The sequence below is a fragment of the Trichosurus vulpecula genome, chromosome 1 (assembly GCF_011100635.1).
Source record: "Trichosurus vulpecula isolate mTriVul1 chromosome 1, mTriVul1.pri, whole genome shotgun sequence".
NCBI classification, from domain to species: domain Eukaryota; kingdom Metazoa; phylum Chordata; class Mammalia; order Diprotodontia; family Phalangeridae; genus Trichosurus; species Trichosurus vulpecula.
Window position 1 is genome coordinate 27,853,864 of NC_050573.1, and position 23,370 is coordinate 27,877,233.

The window sequence follows — 23,370 nt, forward strand, 5'->3', positions numbered from 1 at the left end:
GATAGTTTATGCCAGCAGCTGCCTCTGTCACCTCCAATGCAGGTTCTGTTCCAGCAGACTAGATAATATGGCACATAGCCATGACTGACTTGCTGCACAACCTTGGGTAGGCCCTGGGTTGGGGAGGTCATTTAAACAATCTGTGCCTCAGCATCTTCATCTGAAAAACAAAGATCTTGGCCTAAGTGATTCCTAAGGTCTCTTGTAGCTCTTAGAGTCTGAGCCTGTGATGTTTAGGTAGTAGACAAATTTAAATCTCAATAGCCCCCTCTAAAATACTGAGACAAAGGCAACATTGGTAGGCCCCAGCATACTTAAAATGTTCTTCTAAAGCACCAGTGATTCCATTCTGTAGAAAAGGCTGACATTTTAAACATGCCCATTGCTGGCCTTTTGAAGGATTTTTTTAGGTCTTACAAACTATGAAACTGGCAAGTTGAGCAAAAATGGACCCTGTCCAACTGGAGACATGTCATTCCCCTCTATGGGCCTCTATATACATATCTATAAAAGGAGAGGATTACAAATTAGATGATTGATCGGTAAAGTCTCTTTTAGTTTTAAAGTTCTTTGTTTCTATGGAAAACCATTTCCACTATTAAATGTAATCTGACTAACCCCCTTTAGTGAAAAGGTACCTTTGCAAGGAACTCTGAAAATACATATTCACTTTACCAGTCATATATCTTATAATGTTAGCCTATATGACGATCTCATTTTAGCAAGACCAAAGCGTTCTTCAAAACTGTGACATTTCTACAGGATTATAAAATAAGTCTCTGGAGGACCTATTCTCTACAACATTCAAGCTAAGATTTTATCCCAAATGTTTATGGTACTGCTGGACACAACCAAAGAGAAGCTCAAAGACACTACCCATTGTTAAAACGTCAGATAATCAGAAATAATTGACATTTCAGGCCACAAATAGGCACCATTATTGACAACTGCTCATGCGTGCATGTGTTTGTGCTTGTGTGCGTGTGTGAGAGAGAGACAGAGAGATAGAGAAAAGTTGAGAGAGAATGAGAGATTGAGAGAGAGTAGACAATACCCGCAGAGTTGTGAAAGTGCTAAGTCACTTGGATTTGCTCCATAGCAGCAGGTAAAGGATCTATTGTCTGCCCTATCAACATGTAAATATGAAAAGGGATGGATTGTTCCCTCCTCCATCTCCATAAAAAAATGAGACCTTTCTTCACCTAAGACATGCACACTCTCACCACCAAAGAATGAGTTTTCAAGACAAACTCTTTGCACAGGGAGGGGGTTTCAAGTAAACTACAATTCCCCAAAGTGGTGGCTCCAGGCCAAAGTCAGGCGAGCGTGGAGCAGATGGAGTCCTGGCAAGGTCTCTGCTGTCCCTGCATTAGCAGCATCTGCTCATTACTCAGAACCTTCGCCTGCTTTATCTAATGCTCCAGGAAAAGCATTTTGATTTGATTCATTTCAGTACGGTAACGTGCAACACAATTAGTGGTAAAATCAAACTGGAGAATGGCCAGTGCTGACAATCGGAAACAAGGCAGAAGAAAGATGAGGCCAGTGGGTTGGAATTCAAAAATCACAACTGTGGATCGACTTGCCAAATCTCAACGCCCCAGGTGTGTGTACAGTGTTCCTACTGGGCAACAAGAGTGGAAAGGAGGTGGGGGTGACTTACTTTCTCCCCAGTACAATTTCCATCTCCCTTCCTCTTTTGAATCTGATTCCTCTGTGGTTAATGCATGTAGATATTCAATTGGGTCTCAATGATTGCAAGGTTCCCTTTGGCACAAGCATCTAGCTGAGGTTCAATAATCCATTTTATCATGATACTCTTCTTTCCTGTAGGGCACAGAGACAAAATCTCAAGAGCAGCCCCTACAAGGTCATCTCCCTATCTGCCACATTTTACCTCTTTTAAGAATTTTCGTTCAGCTGTCTTAGACAAAGTCAAGATAAAATGTACATCTGATTTTAAGTGCTTACTTCAAACTTCCTTTGTCCAAGTCTAGCTGTCCTGTTGATACATTAGTCACATTAACATCGTGTTAATTTGTTAATATGATCTGAGCTGGATGACTCCATATTAGCACTGGGGAAGAGCATGGAGCAGCTGATGTTTAGCTCAGCAAACTTCTAAGTCTAGTTCAGAGGTGAAGAGCAAAGGCAGAGAGAAAGAAGAGAAAACTCAATCGATTTTGATAAAAAGAAATAAATCTGGAAAGTTTTTCACAAGCTTTGGAAACATTCTCTTCATAATTCTGCAATGTATCCATGCTTTCAGTGGCAAGGGCAATCAAAACGCTGATGAAGCCAATTTCAACCAGAGATATAAAATGAAGACTTCACTGGCTTGTGCATCACCAGAGAGAAAAGTTGAAATAAATCAGTCACGTGTCACTGAGGACACTACTGAACACAAGAGCCATCCCAAACTGCTTTAGAACCACCAAAGTAAACTTTGAACACTACAACATTTGCATAAAATTATGTGAAAAAGAATCATTTGGAAAATAGCATATGAACACAAGCTGCCACTGAAAGCTACAGCTTCTATGCAGTGTCTCAATAAGAATTTATGAAATATTAATAATAATGATAGTAGCAGAAGCCCTTTAGCTGGGCTACTTATATGAGGCTTAAAAAAAAGCCAGACCATCATTGGTTTGTACCAACATCAAACCACAAGAACAAAGTTCATGCTGATAAAACCTTGAAATGGAAATATTTTCATCATTTCAGCTCTGGTTTTCATTTTTATTTTTAACTAACATGTGTGTTCAAGGCTCCCCATTAGTTGCCTGTCTTCAGTCTTATCCCCTGAGCCAGCTAACAGTATTGTTCTCTGCACTGCCTGGAAATCAGCAGCATGGCAGAGTTCTAGCTTGAATACCAACATTGTGAAATAGTATATGGTCCCCCATGAGGTGAATGAAGTCAGACTTGTGCAGAATCACTGAATATAATGGAGATCAGAACCTGGAAAGGCTGAAAACAAGATTTCACATCACTGCAAAGGCTAAGCAGAGGAAAGCCTTCTGTGTCCATAATCTCAAAAAGTTTGTGTCTATCACCCAGACACCATTTCCTTTGGACCAACTGATTCCCTAGGGTAAAGTAGGCGAAAGTATATTTAATATTTCACAGCAAACAAGTTCTCCGTTTAAGATGGATTGGCTAGACTTTTGCCTGGCACTCAAATCCAATGCAACAGTTCCAGTAGGAATTAAACACCAGTTTGAATGGGTGCTATGTTCCAATGCCTGCTAATGCATTTAGGGTTATTGGCCAACTTTTCCACATAAAGGCAAATATATGTGTATGTGTGTGAACATGTGTGTGTGCAAGTGTGTATATATAGAGGATTACAGGAAGGGGGGGGAGCTAGCCACAGCTGCTTAATTTTTGCAAAGCTTTTTTTTTTCTTAATAGGGAGGAGGGTTGTGGTTACTTACCATCCTCATAAGCTGCTACAGCCAGAGAGTTGTTTATCCTCACAAAGGAGACATGTGGCTGAGATCCAGGCTCAGCAGCGCCATGCGTTGGTTCCAGGATGGGGGCTGTGTAGTCCCAGGTGCGGGTGTCCCACAACCGCACATCCCCTGATGTATATCTGGAAGAGAAGGGCACTCTTTGTTCCAAAAATGTTTCACAGGGCACCATGGCAGAGAAAATGGAAAGAGAAGAACCTTAAAACAACACGACAGGAATAAGATAGTCAAGGCAAATTCACTGCTTCCCCACAAATAAGATAATTCAATGAGTGATTCCCAAAGCAGAAAACGTCAAATGAACAAACTAAGTCTATGATTCTACAGTAGAATAGGAACCATCTAGAACTGACAAGATTATCCACAAAAAATGGTCATCCAAACAAAGGGGAGGGCCTCTTCTTTTATAATGTTTGAAATAACCAAACTATATTTTATATATCTTCACAGTAAAGAAACATTAATGAAAATCTTTCTTAGCATCAGTATTTACATGCATACACACAGAAATGCTGTGTAGACACTAAGAACTAATGGTTTTGTAGGCACAGGCTTTCTAATACTTCATCCATGCATCAGATTTGACTGCTTAAAGTCCCTAAAGACTAATTGATTTGCTGATACAATTAAATCTTGCCTCTAGGAGCCAGACGATGCTGCCTTCTCATGAAAAGCTCTCTTGCTGAAATGTGTGGCACTCTCCAGTTTTGTTCACTTAGTTTCTGCAGGAGAACTCTCGGACTCATGTTACTGCTGCCATTTCAACACATGACTGTCTTAAGTCAAGTCTCAACAAGCACTTATCATACCTACTATGTGCCAGGCATGGTGTTAAATGCTGGGTAGGCCAGAACTCGGGTACAGACTCAGCACAATCGTCCTCATCATCAATAATAATGAAGATGATGAAATGATAACAGCTAACATTTCTATAGCGCTCACTATGTGCCAGGCACTGTGCTAAGGTTTTAAATTATCATCTCATTTGGTCCTCACAACAATCAAGGCAGACAGGTGCTATTATTACCCCCTTTTACAAATGAAAAACTGAGGCACACAAAGCTTAAGTGCCTTGCCCAGGGTCACACAACTTTTAAGTGTCTGAGGCTGGATTTGAACTCTGGGTTTCCTGACTCTAGGCCTGGCGCTCTATCTACTACGCTACCTATAAATGTGATCTTTTATAGTCAAAAGTCTTTATGGCTCCTCTTGTATAGATACGTATTACTGAACTGACCTAAGAGTAGAGGCTCATCCAAAGTTTTAATGGCAAGTTAGTCTATAGATAGTACAAATTATTCCTTTAAGTGTACTACCCTGGTGAACATGGCTTGTTTTGGAGTCAAAGAGGCTTTAGCGACACAAACCACAGCACTTGTCCTCACCGCCATCACAGTCCAGTTTCGCCTTCTTCTAAGACTCAGATCTAATCCCACCCATCCCACGAGGCCTTTTCCTCCCCTCCTCCCACTCCAGCTGCCAAGGACTTCTCTAACCAGACAGCCTTCCATCTATTCTCTATGCGCCTTGGATCCACACAGTTTTTTACACGTTGTTTCCCCCATTAGAATGTAAGTTCCTTGAGGACAGGAGCTGGTTTTTTGCCTGTCTTTGCATTCTCAATCATTAGCTTGGTTCTGGGTACATTAAATGCTTAGGAAATTGATTTGTTGACCCAACTTCCATATGGTTATGTTTGCTTCTCAGCTAGTTTTATTTCAACCCACCAGGTTCTTCCCCTTCATTCTTGGTATGTGTCTAAGGAAGACCAGCTAACTAAAGAATATGCTATTTTGTTCACTGCCTGTTCTCAAGGTCAGGAGGTCTAGAACTTGCATACTTGAGGGGTTCTTCTCCAAGCAGAAGTGGTATGACCTCTTGCTGAGGAAATGGCAGCAGAGTCCTGCATCAGGGATGTGTTGGACTAGATGACCAGCAAATTCTGGATCTGCCACTATGTATCTTGGGCCTCGCTGGGATTCCACTTACTCATCTGTAAAATAATGGGGTTGGACTAGATGACCTCTAAGATGCCTTCCAACTCTAACTTATGAGCCTACATCCAGAAAGTGATAATTTTTTTAAATTAGAAAATAGTAATTTTCACAACTATGACTTGGGTAAAAATTAACAAAATACAGTATAGAGGTAATCATAAAAGATAAACTAGCCAATTTCAATTGCCCCAAATGAATAAGCTTTTTTTGTGAACAAATTCAATAAAGCCAGAATAGAGGAAAGTGTCCAGTGGGTAAAAAAATTTACATCAAGTAACTGGTAAAAATCTGATATCCAAAATATATGGGGAACTGACATAAACATATAAACAAGAGCCATTCCCCAACAGATATATAAGCAGTTTTCAAAAGAAGAAATACAAACTATCAACCACAATATGAAAAAGTGTTCTAAATCACTGATAGGATAAATACGCAAATTAAAACAATCTTAGGTGTTATCCCATACCATCAAATTGACAAAGATGATAAGATAGAAACTGTCAAAGTTGGAGAAGCTGTGGGAAGACAGGGCTATCAACATACTGTTGGTCACTGGTGCAACTATTCTGGAAAATAATTTAAAACTATACAAGAAAAGTCACTAAACTGTTTATACTCTTGACCTAGCAGTCCTACTACTCACCACAGGGCCCAAAGAGGTCAAAGACAGAGTCCCTATGTATATAACAAAATATTCACAGCAGCACTTTTCTTGATAGCAAAGACTAGAAATAAAGGAAATGCCCACTGATTGGAGAATGGCTAAAAATAATTGCACCATATGAATGTAATGGAATAAATATTGCATAATCAATAAACATCTATTAAGTACTTAATATTTGCTAGGTTCTGTGCTAAACGCTGAGGATACAAATGGAGGCAAAAGATTGTGCCTGCCCTCAAGGACCTTGTAATCTAATGAGGGAGATAATGTACAAAAAAATATATATGCAAAGCAAGCTACAAACAGAATAAATAAGAAATAATTAAAAGAGGGAAGGCACTAGAATTAAAAGAGGTTAGAGAAGGCTTCCAAAAAACGATGGGATTTTAGATGGACCTAAAGGACACCACAGATGTCTGTAGCTGGAGAGGAGGAGAGAGAGCTCCAGACTTGGGGGACAGACAGGGAAAAAGCCCAGAGGAAACGTGTCAACTTAAGAAACTCAAATCAACATGGGAGGGCTTATATGAACTAATGTGGAGTGACACAGGCCCACGACACCACTAAATGCCAGGACTACAACAAGGCAAACACTTTAAGCAAGTTGAACTCTGAACAACTGCTCTGGCCCAAACTTGGTCCTGTAAAACAGAAGATGAGCTACATCTCCCTTCTTGTGATGGAGAGTTGGAGAGCAGATGCAAGAAGTCATATCTGCTGTCAGTCATGGTCACCAGGTCTGTTGACTTTCACAGTTCTTTGTTAGAAGGGAGGCTTCAACGGGGGTAGCGAGAGATGGAGATAAAAGCAAAAAATGTCAATAAAATGTTTAAGAGTTGTTGAGATGTTTTTAAGTAAACCAAACTCAAATGAAGAAAGGGGGATTTTATTATTTTTTATTGTATTATCAAATAAGATAATTATTATTATGTGGTAAGTATTATTATCTGGTGATTACCCTGGTAATTAATCTTTTATTAACTTTTAAAGCAACACATATGCATTTTGATTATATATTACATGAAATTTGGAAATAAGTTTATCTCCATATATCTGGAGCCTAAAAGAAATCCTTCTGTTTGTCCTTCATTCTCAAAGGGGTCCATGGCATCAGGGAAATGACGACATGACTTGCAGTTGACTTTGATTTGAGGGAGGGAGGGCTGTGCAAGGTCACCAGCCTCACTTTCTCCTCCAGAGCAATCTGGATCCAGTGACCAGATATTCATCAGGGATGACTGGAGGTAACTCAGGATGCAATCCCTGGCCCTTTCAAGCTAAGGCCTTTTCAGGTTCTCACTCTGAGTGAGGTGATGCCCATTTGGTGAATAGGCCTCTTTGAGAAGTGAGTCAAGGGATGGCCCTTTAATTAGAACAAGAAAAAAAATCAAGCTGGGAGGGGAAGACCCTCAGGGATATGAAATGAAAGAATGGTAGAAATTAGAATAACCTGTAGTGTCCCTACTCAAAGTCCTTACTCATCATAAATTTATTCTTCCTTTCCTTTCCCTCACTCTTATTTCTTGTTTTCCAGTTTTAAACTCTCCCTTTCCATTTTACCTAAAGCATACTTGAACATGAACACAAACATTATCATTACCTCACCTTTTAGCTCTCTCTCCCACAGCCAACTTTTCATTATTACTCTTGAATATGCCTCCTTCTTTCCTCAGACAATGCCACCAATCTGGTTCAGGCCCTCATCACTTCATGCCTAGACCCCTGGAATAGCTGCTGGTTGGTCTCCTCACCACAAGTCTTTTCTCACTCCGGTCCATCCTTCACTCAGCTATCAAATTAATTTTCCTAAAGTGCGGGTCTAACTATTGCCCCCTCCTCCAACTCAATAAACTCCAGTGACCCCCTGTCATCTCCATGATGAAATACTAAACTTTTGTTGGTTATGAGTGGGATGGTGAAGCCCTCTCATGGAATCTGGATCTCAGCCTTTCTGTAAGTTGAGTGGGATGAATGGGGGTGGGGACTTTTCAGCACAGCTCAGGGCTTCTGATTGTCATCTAGGCCTAAGTTGCTACTGTACTACCTGTAGTTCCTACCTGTAGGAATCCAAAACTTAGAGCAGCCTGAACCCCGCCCCGCTCCACTCTGCCCCATACTCTGAGATTCAGTGACACTGGCTTCTTTACCACATCCTAACTCTGGGCATTTTCTCTAGCTGTCCACCAGTGACTGATCTTTCTGCCCCCCCGGCTTTCCCAACTTTCCAAGTTCTACCTTCTACAGAAAGCTTTTTCTGATCCCTCTGGACTCTAGAGCCTTCTCTTCATTGATTATTTCTAATTTATCCTATATACAACTTGTTGTTTATACTGTTGTTTGAACGTTGTCTCCCCATTAGCCTGTGGACTTGTTGAGGGAAGGTACCAATGTGTAGCACAATGCCTAGCACATAGAAAGTGTGTAATAAATTTTATTGACTGATTTTTCTTTCTGGAAAGAATCTAGAATGTGGTTGGTTGCACATTCTAAAGGCAGTAATAATACGTGGTAAAAGTACAATATGCACTAAAAGCACTGAAACAGAAAATGATGAAAACACAACGTCAGAATTTCACATTTTGAGTTTATCTTGAAGCATATGTAACAGGTAGCAATGTAATAATCCTTGAATATTAAGTGTTTAATCCTTAAAACATTAAATGTTTGTTCCAATTTTATTTGTATTGTTTTCCACTACCTTAATTCTTTTAAAATTTAAGTTGTACTGTTAATTGTGAACAGAACAAACACAAATGATGGGAATAATCCTGCTACAATTACCTCAAGGAGCAAGACTTTCATTCAAGTCACACTGGTGGTTTCAAACTTCTCTCACAACCACTTACATGCATATCACCAGCTCCTCCAGGGTCATCTGCTTACAAGGTTTTTCAGCCAGAAGTTTATTGACCAGCCTAGACTGGAACTGGTTGGAGGTAGCATTATTATGGCACTTTCAGAAGGAAATCTTTCTTAAGGAAGCTCTATGGTTCCACAGTTCCGCTACTGTTTGGTTTAAAATGTTGAGCTTTTATAACTCCTTAGAATGGTTCAGGGGAACTAGGAGGAAGACTAGTGCCACAGAACTGCCCAACCAGTAAAACTACCTGCAAATGTTGGATATGGGACAAGTGCCAACTATTAGCCCAGGCCTAAACATGAGTCAGTAAAAGTGAGACTGTGGGACTCTCTATCCTCCACTATATGTGAAAGTCCATTAACTTCCCCAGACTCTATGGTAGCACTGACCCCAGAAGCCTAAGCTGCATAGCAGCTTCCAAGGAAATAGTTGCTGAATATGTGACTGGTTTACACTTGCAACCTCTTATGTTATAAAATGAAGTCAGCTGAGAGGAAGTGACCTTAGACCTTGTGCTTCAGTTTCCTCATCTGTAAGACCAGGAAGCTAAACTAGAAGATTTCTTCCAACTCTAGAATCTCATTATCCTAAACACACAGTCTAAGTCCCCCAAGAGGGCCAGAGAATGTACTATCATAGGCTCACAGCAATCAGAGAATTCCTCACTCGTACCTGCAGGAGTGACTTCAGGCGTGCATTGATAATGTGTACAGTCGAGAGGAGAGCGAGGCAGATTTCTTCTAAAACAGGATTAATGTACTTCTGTTGTTCATTCATTCTACAGGACACAGAAACATTCATGTGCATGTGGTGGTACAAGCAGAACTAGGGATCAAGGAGCCAAACCACAAGCCTTGGCTCGCCATTCTTTCCAGGTTGCAGCTCAACATCATCCTCCCTAACTTTTATTATATTATATTTTTTGTTTTATTATAACTCCCTTAATAGTCATTAAAAATAATAATGCATGGAGCTGTGCTAATCGCTGCCAGATTGATACATCTAATACCAGACATGAAGTGGTACACTGAATTTAGGGTGTGACCATACTTCATATGTGCATATATAATACATATACACACATGCGCATGTATGTATGCAGGCAGGCCTATACATTTGCATGTATGTGTTTCTGTGGCAGTGTTTAAATTGTCCAATTTGGTTTTTTGTCCGCCCTCACCCTTCTTGACCTCTGTGCTGAGCATGCTCCAACTCCTAAATAATACCTTTTCCTCTCTGGATTTTCAAGACTCTCTTCTCTCCTGGTTCTCCTCCCTGCTATCTGACCAGTCCCCATCGTCCTTTGCTGCCTCACCATCCATATTAGATCCTTAACTGCAGGTGTTCCACAAGTCTCTGCCCTGGATCCTCTTTTCTTCTCTCAGACCCTTGGTGACCCTATCATGTCTATGTTGACAACAACTCCCAAATCAATATACCCAACCCCAGTTTCTCCCTTCAAGTTCAGTCCCACAATCACCAACTGAAACTAGGTGTCCCATAGACATCTCAAACTCAAATGTCCACAACCGAGCTCATTATCTTTTAGCTCCATAGCAGCTACGCTAACGATCAGTGCAACATCCCAAAGGCAAAGAACAGAGAAAGACAATGGAAGACAATAACCCATAAGCTGATTGATCAGCCCCCAAAAGAAATCAAGAGCTAACCATCTAGAAAAACGTTTGTTACTTGAATGTTTCATTATATAAAGGATACTATCAGTTGGGAACAAATAAGTTCAATGATTTTGTTGGGATAAGCATGAGCCTTTTTGGTAAACATCTGCTTAAATGATCTCCACTTGCTGTGGCTGAAGTGGAAGCTAATGATAGAACAGTTTTGCTGCAGAATAACTCAGGAGGTGAGTACTAAAGTCTCCAGGTCTCTTATGTTGATGGGAACAGGGTGGGGCAATAAATGCCCCATTTCAGTTGGCACAGCAACCTGACACATGTGGGAGACTGGCTTAGCTCTAATGAACTGGTGGTTAAAAAAAAAAAAAGCAGACAGTTTCACAGATGTAAAACATGGCGGGGAGGTGGGGAGGAGGGCAGAACAAAAACCTAAGTGGAATCTAAAAAGACTGAGCTATATTGGCCAGGAGAAGACAGTCTAAATGGTGAATGGAGGGAGGAGCAAAGGCTGCTCTCTGCAGAGCTCCAGATGTCTTTATCATTGCCTAATGACAATTCCACTCAACCAATTAAGACACTACTATGAAGTGGCATTGTCAGAAAGCCTTTGGACCTCAGTGTTGATGGCTGGCTAATTGGTGTTGGTGCAAAGTACAACTGCAACTAATACATAAGCTGACATGAATTCATGGAAGACAAAACTAGGGAGCAAGCCTTTTTCCAAACCAATAGCTAAGTGTCCCATTCTATGGCACAAATCAGGGATCTTACTGCTCTTCACAATTTTCTTAGTGTGCATTGAGGCTGTTTAACTCTACAGAGGCAGGTTTTGGAAGAGTATGCCTGATTTTCAGTTAAAAGGGCAGGGAGAGGGCAGGTATGGACCTCTTACAGCACATCACCTCTGAGCCAACCCCAAACCTTTGGGAGCTATGACTAAGTAGTGAGTCTCCAAATAAACAATGAGATACTTATCTCACATGAGAACAGAAGAAAAACCAAAAAAGAAAGATGGAGTTGTAAGGCAAAAGCTAATCTTCCTTCTCATGGGCAGCACTGCCCACATAGTGCCTGGCCTATTTCTAGGTAAAAGCATATTTTCCTTGCTAAGCATCAGAAAAGTAGAGGGCAATGGGAAGTTCAGGCCCCAGACCCAAAAGGGCCTGGGCTCACAGTGGATGCTTCCTAGCTATGTGCCCACGGGCATAGTTGTGACCCCTCTGGGGGTTTATTTGCTTGGAAAACAGGGACAATATGAACTAGAATACTTAGCTCACTCACAGTGAGAGGTTTGGAGGAGATGTTGTGGTTAACCTTGAAGCCCAATAGACACAGTAAGCATGATAGTCACTGCCTCCGCCAAGGCAAAGGGGACACGTCAGTGGCCAGGCCTGAGGTTTGGCCAAAGGCTGTGCCTTCCAATAAACAATGCCTCCAGAAAGCATTCTCATTCAGATGGCCTGTGAACACCCTCAGAGATTGAAGCATCAAGCAAGGACTAAAAGGGAAGAAAGTACAAAAACCAGCTGTCAGGGTCTGGCTGAGGGGTGACAGGGGGGAAGGACATCTGACTCCAGGTCACCAATGTCAATCATGTTCCTTCACTATCAGCATCATCCTCTCTGGTGACAAAGAGAGGACACGATGGAGGGTAAGACCTATCTCTACCACAGAAGACGGCAAAATGTGCAAGGATATGAAACAACTTAAGTCAATTCAAGAAGCATTTCTACTACTGGGGCATTGAGGAGGCACAGTGGACAGTAAGGAAGACCTGCCTCAACTCCCCTGTCCACTCAACTAGCCGTGTGACCCTGGGCAAATCCCTTAAACTCTCAATGTTTCAGTTTTTTCATCTGTAAAATGGGGATAAAAATGGCACCTACCTCACAGACTATTCCAAGGATCAAATAAGACAACACATGCAAAGTGCTCTGTAACCTTTAAAGTGCTGTGTGAATATTACCTACTATTATAAATGTCTGTATGCCAGGCACTGTGTGAGGCACCAGGGACACAAAGACAAAAATGAAAAGTCTATGCCTAAAGGAGCTCACATTCTTCTAAGGCCAAACAATATACACACAGATGAAGAAATATAAAACATATGCAAAATAACTAAATTCAGTCAATAAACATTTATCAAGCACCTACTGTGTGCCAGGCACTATGCTAAGCTCTGGGGTAACAAAGAAAGGCCCTTGGGGAGCTCAGTCTAACAGGGAGATGACGGTGCAAATATCTACACACAATCAAGATACAGGTAAGATAAAGTGGAGACAACAAAAGGTGGGCATCAAAACTAAGTGGAATCTAGAAAGGCTTCCTGTAGAAGGCAGGATTTTAGTTGGGACTTAAAGGAAGCCAGAGAGGCCGGGTGGCAGGAGGAAGGAGAGCATTCCAGGCTTGGAGAACAGCGTGAGTGAGTGAGAGTGAGAGAGACAGAGAGAGCAAGAGAGAGCAAGAGAGAGAGCGAGAGAGAGCGTGCATGTGTGTGTGCGTGCGTGCGTGCACGCGTGTGTGTGTGTGTGTGTGTACAGGTTGTATTGCCCTCAGGAAATTTCAATGCTGCCTTTGTGATCCTGAAATTCTCCCAGAATCCAAGGCCCTTCTTCTTAATACAGATATTCTACCAGTGTTGTTGTATGACTTTTGAGTCATGGAAAACTACTCTTCAAGGAACTGATGTATGTACACGAGCAGGCAACAACCCGTTACAAATAACTCTGGAACAAGGAACTCTGAAACAGAATGAAAATAAATGGTGTCACCAAGGAAATGTACATGAGGTTGAGGGGGGGGGTAATGAAGCCAACCCTGCAAGCTTGTCCCTACTGGATGGCATCCACCCAAGTGGGTGTACTGTGGCATGCCAGCACTGTTACATCCATGCTTTAAAATGGGCAACAAGAAATTATCGGGAGTTGTGAGTCTGAAGCCAAATACTTTTAGGAATCACTGAATTTCCAGGCTATGAGAGCAGCAAAGATAAGACCAGTGGTATTTGTTGGGAGCAGAGACAGAGGAAGGGTGTTTATCTGCCTCAATACAAGGAGTTGTATAAAGAGTAAGGGTTATGCAGACACTAGGCAGACCAGGCCTCTTGTTTTGAAGTTTCCTATCTCTAGCATGTAGAAATTTAAAGGAACTGTCACTCTTCAATAGGTACTTTCTTTGTACAACATTGAAGACAGCAAATCAACACAAATTGGAATATTGTTTTAATAAAATGATATTATACAATAAACAAAAATTAACTTCATTCCAAAATAAAGATTTTGTAGTACAATACTGCTACCACCATTAAGCAGAGCTCACAAGGCATCAATTGGAAAATAATGAACTTTTTAATGGCCCCTCAAAGAGACTGCATGCACAGAACACTTCAAACTATTTTCTATACATCTTGGTTAATCACGATCAATACGGTCCAAGTCAGTGATGATTACACACACAGTTATTGAATCTGTGGCTCCTTCCATTGCTCCTGGGAGAACAGGAGATGGATAAAGGCAGGCATGAGTTCACAAGTATTTATTAAAGATAGCTGGGCTATCTTTTATTATGGATATAATAAACTTAATGCTCTTTCTATGACATTATCAATATCTTACCTCAGTCATATTTCTAAGTTGAAAGATAATTCACAACAGAGGTAAATTAATAAATTCAGAAATATTTTAAAGAGGCTAAAAGGAGGATAGTGGTAATTGATTACTCCTTTCTTAGACACTTATGTTATATTTAAATTACAGTGATTTGTGTGTCCTATCTCTTGACTAGATCATAAGCTTCATGAAAGCAAGACATGTCATTAATTTTTCTATCTCCCACAGTACCTAGCACAGTGTTCAGTGATCCAGTCATGTGTAACTCTGTGACCCGTGGACCATAGCACACCAGGCCCTTCCATCCTTCACTATCTCTCAAAGTCTGTCCAAGTTTACATTCATTGTTTCCAGGATACCACCTAACCACCTCATCCTCTGCTGTAACCTTTTTCATTTTGTCTTCAATCTATCCCAACATCAGTGTCGTTTCCAATGAGTCCTGTTTTCTAATGTGGCCAAAGTATTTAAGCTTCAGCTTCAGTATCTGACCTTCCAGTGAACAGCCTGGAAGTTCTATTTGATTCTATTCTATTAAGTTCTGATTTGATCTCCTTGCTGTCCAAGGGACTCTTCAAAGTCTTCTCCAGAACCACAATTCAAAAGTGTTGATTCTGCAGCACTCGGCTTTCCTTCTAGTCCAACTCTTTACAGCCACACATTGCTACTGGAAAAACTACAGCTTTGACTATACGGACCTTTGTCAACAAGGCTGTATCTCTGCTTTTTAGCACGCTGTTCAGATCTTCCATAGCTTTCCTTCCAAACTGAATTGAATGACTAACTGAATTGAATAATTTTAAATTCATCATAGGACAGTGGCTAAAGTCATTGGAATAACTACGACTCACTTCCATGACCAACAATTTGTGATCTTACCACTGTGACTCTCCCACAAAGACTGACCGAGACGGCTGTCACTCTACCTTAGATGATCTTTCTGCACGTTGCTCTGACTGAAAAAGTCATCACTTTGCCACCCAACTGGTGATGAATCTCTCACAATGTAGTCAGGCTGATCCTCCCAGGCCCATTCTCAAAGCATGTCTGGCTTGGTACCTCCTGCCAGATCTCCTACACTACTGTCACAGCTTCTTCGAAGACAGGTTTACCTCCATGTCACAAAAGGGCAATTTTAATATGATCTACAGTCACACAAAAGCAAAGGATAAAGCCGGATTTTCAAGAAAACGGAATCTAAAAAATTGAGAGGATGTCCACAGCATTAACATGAACAACACTGCATGTGCATAAGGAAACATATCATCACTAATCTGGATTTACTCTCTAGGGACTCCAAGTATGCCCTAAACAGTTCAATACTCTAAGGAGCTGTGATTTTGGCAGTGAATTGCCTCCTTTGGCAAACAGTCCTCATACTCTAGCAACCCTTTTACAACTTATCTGATTGTCTTTGAGAGCTGCTATGACCAACACATTTGCCAGGCTGAGGCCAGCTTGGTAAGAGCCTCTTTGAGCTTAGCTAGACCAGTCCTAAGACAACAGGTATCATTTTGCATCTTGGTAGCACCTGCTAAAGGCTGGGCTCTGTTGGCGTAACCTTCAACATTCTCAGGCCAATTCTATGCCATGCTGAGACACCAGAGGACAGCTTAGTGGAAGATTTCAGAAATAACATCTAACTTAGCCAGAAAAAAGGAAATACCAACCAAACCAACCAAAAATTCATTTCTCATATGTAGAAAATTTTGAAATCCAAGGAGAAATGCTTCATGTTGAAACATAAAGCAAAAAATATGTCAAAGAATTCGGTCAATATAAAAGATTGTTCAATCATAAAATAAGTCTACTTCCCCATCTACTAGAGGAAATATGGGGAATGAAATAGCTAGAAATGAGGTAACATAGGAAGTTATCTTTGACTCATGTCTATGTTTGAGTAAAGAACTTCCATCTAACAAACCCTAATTATAGACAGTGATAAAGTCCTTGTTCTGGGCAAACAGAATCAATTAGAGAAGCAGACATTTAAATTCAAGTACACGTAAGCTAGATGTCTGATGCTGAACAGAACACTAGAAATGCTCTCTACTTTGGCGTCCACAGCATTTGGAGAGACACACGCAGCCCATTCAATGAAGAAGTCAACCTGAACTCATACAACTATGGCTGCTGGGCCCATAAGGGTTTACCTGGTGGTAGCTAGAGGATCACAGCTTCACTGGGGAGATTTAAGAATGTAAATTAAAGGTACAGTATAAAAAAATAAACAGTAAGACAAAATGCAGTACAAATTTTAAAGAGAAAAATAATCATTCTTTTGAAGCATGAGATGATTAGAAGAAAGGGGGAAGGCAAGGAATTTTCCCACCTAGAGGTACTGCAAGGAAGCAAGGATATATTAAGTGTGCTTTCCAGGAAGAGCGGAAATTGTTGGCTAAAAGTTAGATCTAAATTTTTAAATTTTTAAAAAGAAAATAGAGATGAAAATAGAGAAGAGAGTACAATTATGAGTAATGCATAGAAAACATTTTGTTAAAAAAAAATTATTTTGCTAATTTTTTTTTAAACCAAAAGAAAAGGAGGCCCTCAAATATAAACAGAAAATAGTGCTTTGTTACTGGAGCTGAAATGCTTCAGACTTATGAATCTTAAGCACCAGTGAGGAGGGAATTTATTGCCAAATACCACCGTACTCTTGGGCATCTGATAAAAGCTTTTTGGTAAGCTAATAGCTTAATGGTGAGGCCGAGCTGGCACGGGGTCTCCGATGAGCACAAGGCTCAAGTTTCTGCTCCAGGTTTCACCTGAGATGCTTTCCTTCACTAGGTGGCAGTCAAGTGAATACACTTTATGTCAACTTGTAACTAGACCTACAGATCAGGTTTTATAATTTGACCTTTCTGAACTCATGATGTCATCTGTTTTCAACACACTTTAAACTATGAGGCAGCAAATGGGGGGAGGGGTTGCTTTTTGAGACTCACAAAGCGAGACAGGCCCGGTGTGTCTCACTCTATTTCTTGTCTCTGGTTATGAACATAGAAAAGAGTCCTGCCTGATTCTAGGAGCAACTACCTCCAAAAATCTTCCTGCTCCTCCACTCTCTCCATAATGACCTCTCAGAAAGCACCTACTCTTCTCAAATCAAAGGAGATCTGCTCCAACTCTCCTTAACATTACCCAATTTGGGTGCTCAGAAGCTCACAGATGAGGCCTGGCCTCTAACCAACCAAAGTGCTAACTAGACAGCAAGTCAGATATTTCTGTAGGCAGGGTCAAGGCCAGTTTTCTCACTGATGCACCTAAAATCCACTGATTAAGTAAACAGAAATTTCCCCAACTGTGCTAAATCTTTGTTCCCAGAAGGACAGTTCAAAATGCAGCTAGGACTTTGAATTTTCTGTTAAAGTTCTTTTTCTCATAGAAGGGGGTTGTCAGATACAGTTACAAAACCTTATAGTAACAAGGCCATGATGACATTTTTAAATTCACAGAAGGCAAGAGAGAAGCAAGACAGAATGCTAGAAATGGTAAAGCCTTTAGAAATCCTCTCATCTTCTCATTTTACAGATTAGGAAAATGAGGCCCAAAGAAGTTAGTTAGGAAGTTGTCCAAATATATACTGCTAGTTAGTAACAAAGGTACATTGAGAACTGAGACTTGCTGGCTCTTTTTAATAAGTAGCAGCACAAGAACAGTTTTGAAAGTAACATGCAGAATACGTGTAGAAAAAATTCAGGTTAAAAAAACCCAAACAGTATGAAATGGAGATTCACAGCTTTGTAAAGAACCCTCTTTTTGTGATCTGCTGTGCTCATGAAAAAGTTCATTTTTGATGTCTGAGCAAAGCATGAATTTTTTAAAAAGAATCTTATGGAATAAGACAATTACCTTTCTCTCCAAATGTTACTAGAGTGTAGAACAAAAGATTGTCTTATCTTAACTAAAAGAAGGATGCTATTCTTGTAATCTTAACAATCTCTGCATAAAATGACTAAAAGTAATGCTGTGCCTCGCTGGCATTTGAAGGGACTTTGGTCATCTAATTTAAACTTCCAGTCAATGCGGGCCATCCCCCCTAAAGCATTCTGGACAAACAATCGTCCAAACTCTTCTAGAATGCTGCAAGTGACAGGTGTCTCTGAGGAAGCATGGCCCATGACAAGCAGCTTTGGTTGTTACAAAGTTCTGCCTTATACAGAGCTGAACTCTCTACCCTGTACCTTCCTGACATCAGTCCTACTTCTGAATGGCATCCTGAAGCACCAAAGTCAGCCTGTTCTCTCTTCCAGAGAGGAGCCTTTCAAAGATGTTACCTCTTCTCAGACTAAACAGCCTTCAACATTCCCTCTACTGTTCTCATATGATGTCAGTCAATCAATAAGCATTTTCCAAGTGTCAGGCGCTATGCTAAGCACAGGAGATACAAAAAGGGGCAAAAGCCAGTCCCTGTCCTCAAGGAGCTCACAATCTAATGGGTGAAACAACATGCAAACTACTATGTAGAATAGGATACACACAGGATGAACTGGCTATAATCAAGAGAAAAGGCACTAGCATTAAGGGGGCTAGGAAAAGCTCCTCAAGGAAGGTGAGGTTTTAGCTGAGACTCGGCTGGAAGCCAAGAGGCAGAGATCAGGAAGGAAATCATTCCAGGCATGGGGGATGGCCAGTGAAAATGGCCAAGGACAGAAGACGGGAGCGTCATATTTAAGGAATAGCACAGAGGCTGGTATTACTGGGTCTTATGGTACATGGAGGGGAGCAAGGTAGAAGAAGAATGGGAAGGAAGAAGGGAGCTAGGGTGGAGACTGGAGCTTGTTGAACAAGAGGTGATATGGTCAGATCTTATAACGACAATGCTGCTTGCAGCTACTGTGGTTGTGTAAGGCCAATAACACCAGCACACTGGAGGGCTGCTAGCATAGGATCTTTGATCTACTTTCCTAATAAAAGCAACTTTAAGGGGTTCACAATCTCAGTTTAATTAAACATACATATATCATTCACTTCGTTCAGGGGGAAAAGTCAGCACCCTGAACTTCAGAGAAAACGCAAACAGAAATTACAAGCAGAAATTATACAGGGCATCCCTAAAATCTGGACACATAGGCAAAAATGTATATTTTGAAATATTTGGAACATTAACAGACCTTAGCCCCCTCGACTTCTTTTTCAGGGGTATTCTAAAGGAGAAGGTGTACTCAATGAAAATCACAGATACAACACACTTGATTGAATGCATAAAGAGTGAATGTGCTAAAATTGACAGCAATGTGGAGTTATTGCATCGAGTTCACATGAATCTTGCAAAGAGCATCAACCTTTGCATCACAAATGATGGAAATCATTTTGAAGATGTTATATGTTAATATTCCGATTAAATAAAATGTTGTTGAAAATTTCATTTCTTGAAAATACGCATTTTTACCTATGTGTCCAGCTTTAGGAACACCCTGTAAAAACAGAGCAAATAACACAAATCAGCAGACAGGGGTTCTAACACTCTGTCCATAGCAATATATACATACATAGTTACCAGAGGGAAAAGCACCAACATCTGCATTTTCAAAGCTGGAGGGCTCCTTAGCAGCTACCCAGAATCTCCTTTAGTCAAATCACACAACACTCTTCCAGTGAGTAAGCCCCCAAAGCAAAATGCTAACCTCAGAGTATATATATCCTGCTTAGGGCCCTGGGGCTTAACGTTTGTTTAGCAAAAGGGTGTAGGCCTGAGGCTTAGCATCTACTTAGCAAAAGGGAAAGACTTCTAATCATGACTAGCACCACATCATATATATTGTTTCCAATCAATGACTCTTGATTCAAACAAAGGCTAGACTCAAAGGCTCTTGATTGCCTCAGTGCTGAGAAGCACTCCAAAACAAAAGACAACAAAAAGTCCCACTTTGCCTGATTCCACATCTGCAATGTCTCTCTAATACTCCCCCTTCTCTCCTCTGACACTGCCACCAACCCCCTCCCCATCCCCACGTGCAGGCCCTCATCCCTCACCCCCAGACTACTGCAATAGCTGCTGGCAGGTCGGCCTGCCTCTAGTGTCTCCCCCCAGCCCATTCTCCATTCAGCCACTAAAGTGATTTTCCTAAAGTGCAAGTCAGATCATGTAACCCCTTTCTCCCTCCCACCCCACCCCCGACCCACAGAGACACAGTGGCACTGATTGCAGAAATGCAAATTAAAACAACTCTGAGGTGCCACCTCACACCTACCAGATTGGCTAATATGACAAAATAGGAAAATGATAAATGTTGGAGATATGGGGCCATTGTTGGTGGAGTTGTGAATTGATCCAACCACTCTGGAGAGCAATTTGGAACTATACCCAAAAGGTTATAAAACTGTGCATACTCTTTGACCCAGCAATATCACTTCTAGGTTTGTATCCCAAAGACACCATAAAAAAGGGAAAAGAACCCAAGTATACAAACGTATTTATAGTAGCTCTTTTTGTGGTGGCAAAGAATTGGAAATTGAAGGGATATCCATCAATAGGGAGATGGCTGAACAAGTTGTGGCATATGAATGTAATGGAATACTATTGTTCCATAAGAAATGACGAGCAGGCAGATTTCAGAATAACCTGAAAAGACTCATGTGAACTGATATAAAATGAACAGAACCAGGAAAACATTGTACACAGTAACAGCAACACTGTGAGATGATCAACTTTGATAGACTTGGCTCTTCTCAGTCATACAACGATCCAAGACAATTCCAAAAGACTCATGATGGAAAATGCGATCCACATCCAGAGAAAGAACTATGGAGTCTGAATGCAGATAGAAGCTTACTATTTTCTCTTTCTTTTTTTCTTTCTTCTGGTTTCCCTTTTGTTCTGACTCTTCTTTCACAACATGACAAATGTGCAAATATGTTTAATATGATTGTACATATATAACCTATATCAGACTGGATGCCATCTTGGGGAGGGGGAAAAATTTAGAACTCAAAATCTTATGAAAGTGAATGCTGAAAGCTAAAAATAAATAAATAAATAAATGAAGTAGGGCAGGGGGGAACTCCAGTGGCTCCAGGAGCAAATACAAAATCCTCCGTTTGGTATTCAAAGCCCCTTATAATCTGCGCTCTCCCACCTTTCTGGTCTTTTTACACCTTATTCCCCAGCCTGCCCTCTGATCCAGTGACACTGGCCTTCTGGCTGTCCCACAAACAAGACACTCCATCTCTCAGCTCTGGGCATTCTCTCTGGCTATCTCCCATGCCAGGAATGCTCTCCTTCCTCTGCTCATACTACTGACCTTCTTGGTTTCCTTTAAGTCCCAACTAAAATCTCACCTTCCACAGGAAGCCTTTCCCAGCCCCTCCTAATTCCAGTGCCTGCCTCTGTTAATTATTTCCTAGTTACACTGTATATACCTTGTGTGTATATATTTGTTTGCATGTTGTCTCCCCCATTGGACTGTAAGCTCCATGAAGGCAGGAACTTTCTTTTGCCTCTTTCTGTATCTCTAGGGTTTAGCAGAGTGCCTGGCACATAGTAGACACTTAATAAATGTTTATTGAATTGAAATGAAAATAAGGATGAGAAAGAGTGAAGAATCAAGGAAGATGTCTAGTTTGTGAGCCTCCAGGACTGGGAGGATTGTGGTTCCCTCAATAGTACTAGGGACATTTGGAAGTGGAGAGGGTACTGGGGAAAGGCAATGAGTTCGATTTGGGACATTCTGAGTTGAGTTTTATGGGACATCTAGTTCTAGATGTCCAATAGGCAATTGGTGATGTGGGTCTGGACTCATGTCTAGCCTGGACTTTTTTTTAACAACAGTGGAAAATATTTTATTTTTAAAATCATCTTTTAAATCCATCTGTCTTGGTAGAAATCGAAAGTAAAACACTTTTATTTAAAAGTCAAATATACTTTACTGCCTCAGTCACAGCAACTTCGTATACTAAGAAACACATCAAAAGAGAGAGCCTGATCAGAGAACCTGCCATTCAAGACTTCTGAGCAACAGCATTTCCATGACAATATGTACTATTCACAAGACTTGTCTAATGCAGTCATCCCTGCTAAAGTGTAGCTTCACAGTTTATTAAGAAGTGTACAGTAAGCAACTTGAATATGGGACAAGTGAACCAGTGATCTCATGAGCAGGATAGGCATGACACTCCAGAATGAAGTAGCTAATCCCAGTAGGGAAGTCCTTTTAAATTCAGCTTTATATACAGTGCATCTATACATGACCTACCGGATGTGGGTGTTTGTTTAAAGCCACAAATAATTGAGAGGTTAGGGCTAGATAAGCAGGTCTGCAAATCCTAAGTACAGAGATAACTGAATCCATGGAAGCTAATAAGATCACCAAGTGAAATAGTACAGAAGCAGAAGAAGGCCCAGGACAGAGCCCTCCAGAATGCCCACTTTTAGTGGATGTGACCTGGATGAAGATCCAGGAAAAGAAACTGAAAAGGAGCATTCAGGCAGGTAGGAGGAGCACCACGATAAAGCAGCATGACAGAAACCGAGAGAAAAGAAAGGATCCAGGAGAAGAGGCCAACTGACAGTGCCGATGGCTACAAAGATGTCAAAAGGAATGAGAAAAGGCGACTAGGTTAAGCAATTAAGTGATGCTCTTAACTTTGGACAGAAAATTTCAGTAGCATGATGAGACTGGAAGCCAGAGTGTGGAGAGTTAAGACAAGAATAAGAGGGAAGGGAGAGGAAGAGAAGACACTGATCATAGAAGACGCTCTTGAGGAGTTTAGCCGCAAAAGGGAAGAGAAAATATGGGACAAAACCTAGCGAAGATGGACAGATTGACTGAGGGCTTTTGGAGGACAGGATAGGGTTGGCATGGTATGTTTCTAGGCAAAAAAAAAAAAAGAAGCACTGAGTAGACAGAAGAGATCGAAGGTAAGTGGGAGTGGGGAATGATAGAGGGAGCAACTTGCTGGAGATGACAGAATGGAATGAGATGGCTTGTGTGCATAGAGGAGTTGGCCTTGGCAACATGAGACAGGGAGGAGGGAGGGGATAGTTGTAGGAGGCATCTGGGTGAGGTGAGAGGAAAAAAGAGAACTCTAAGTGAATGGCCTCAATATTTTCAGGGAAAAATGAGGCAAGGAGAGCCACAGGAGATCCGAAGAGGGATGAGAAGGTTTTGAAGAGCCACTGT

General features: G+C 41.1%; 1 protein-coding gene across 1 annotated transcript in view; it reads right to left on the minus strand.

Annotated features, from left to right (window-relative positions):
- Window positions 1-23,370, minus strand: part of FBXW8 (F-box and WD repeat domain containing 8) — a 119,532-nt gene that overhangs the window by 62,350 nt on the left and 33,812 nt on the right. Inside the window, exon 5 of the mRNA XM_036767638.1 lies at window positions 3,441-3,598. Coding sequence (XP_036623533.1) covers window positions 3,441-3,598 — 158 coding nt within the window. The remainder of the gene's footprint in view (window positions 1-3,440; window positions 3,599-23,370) is intronic.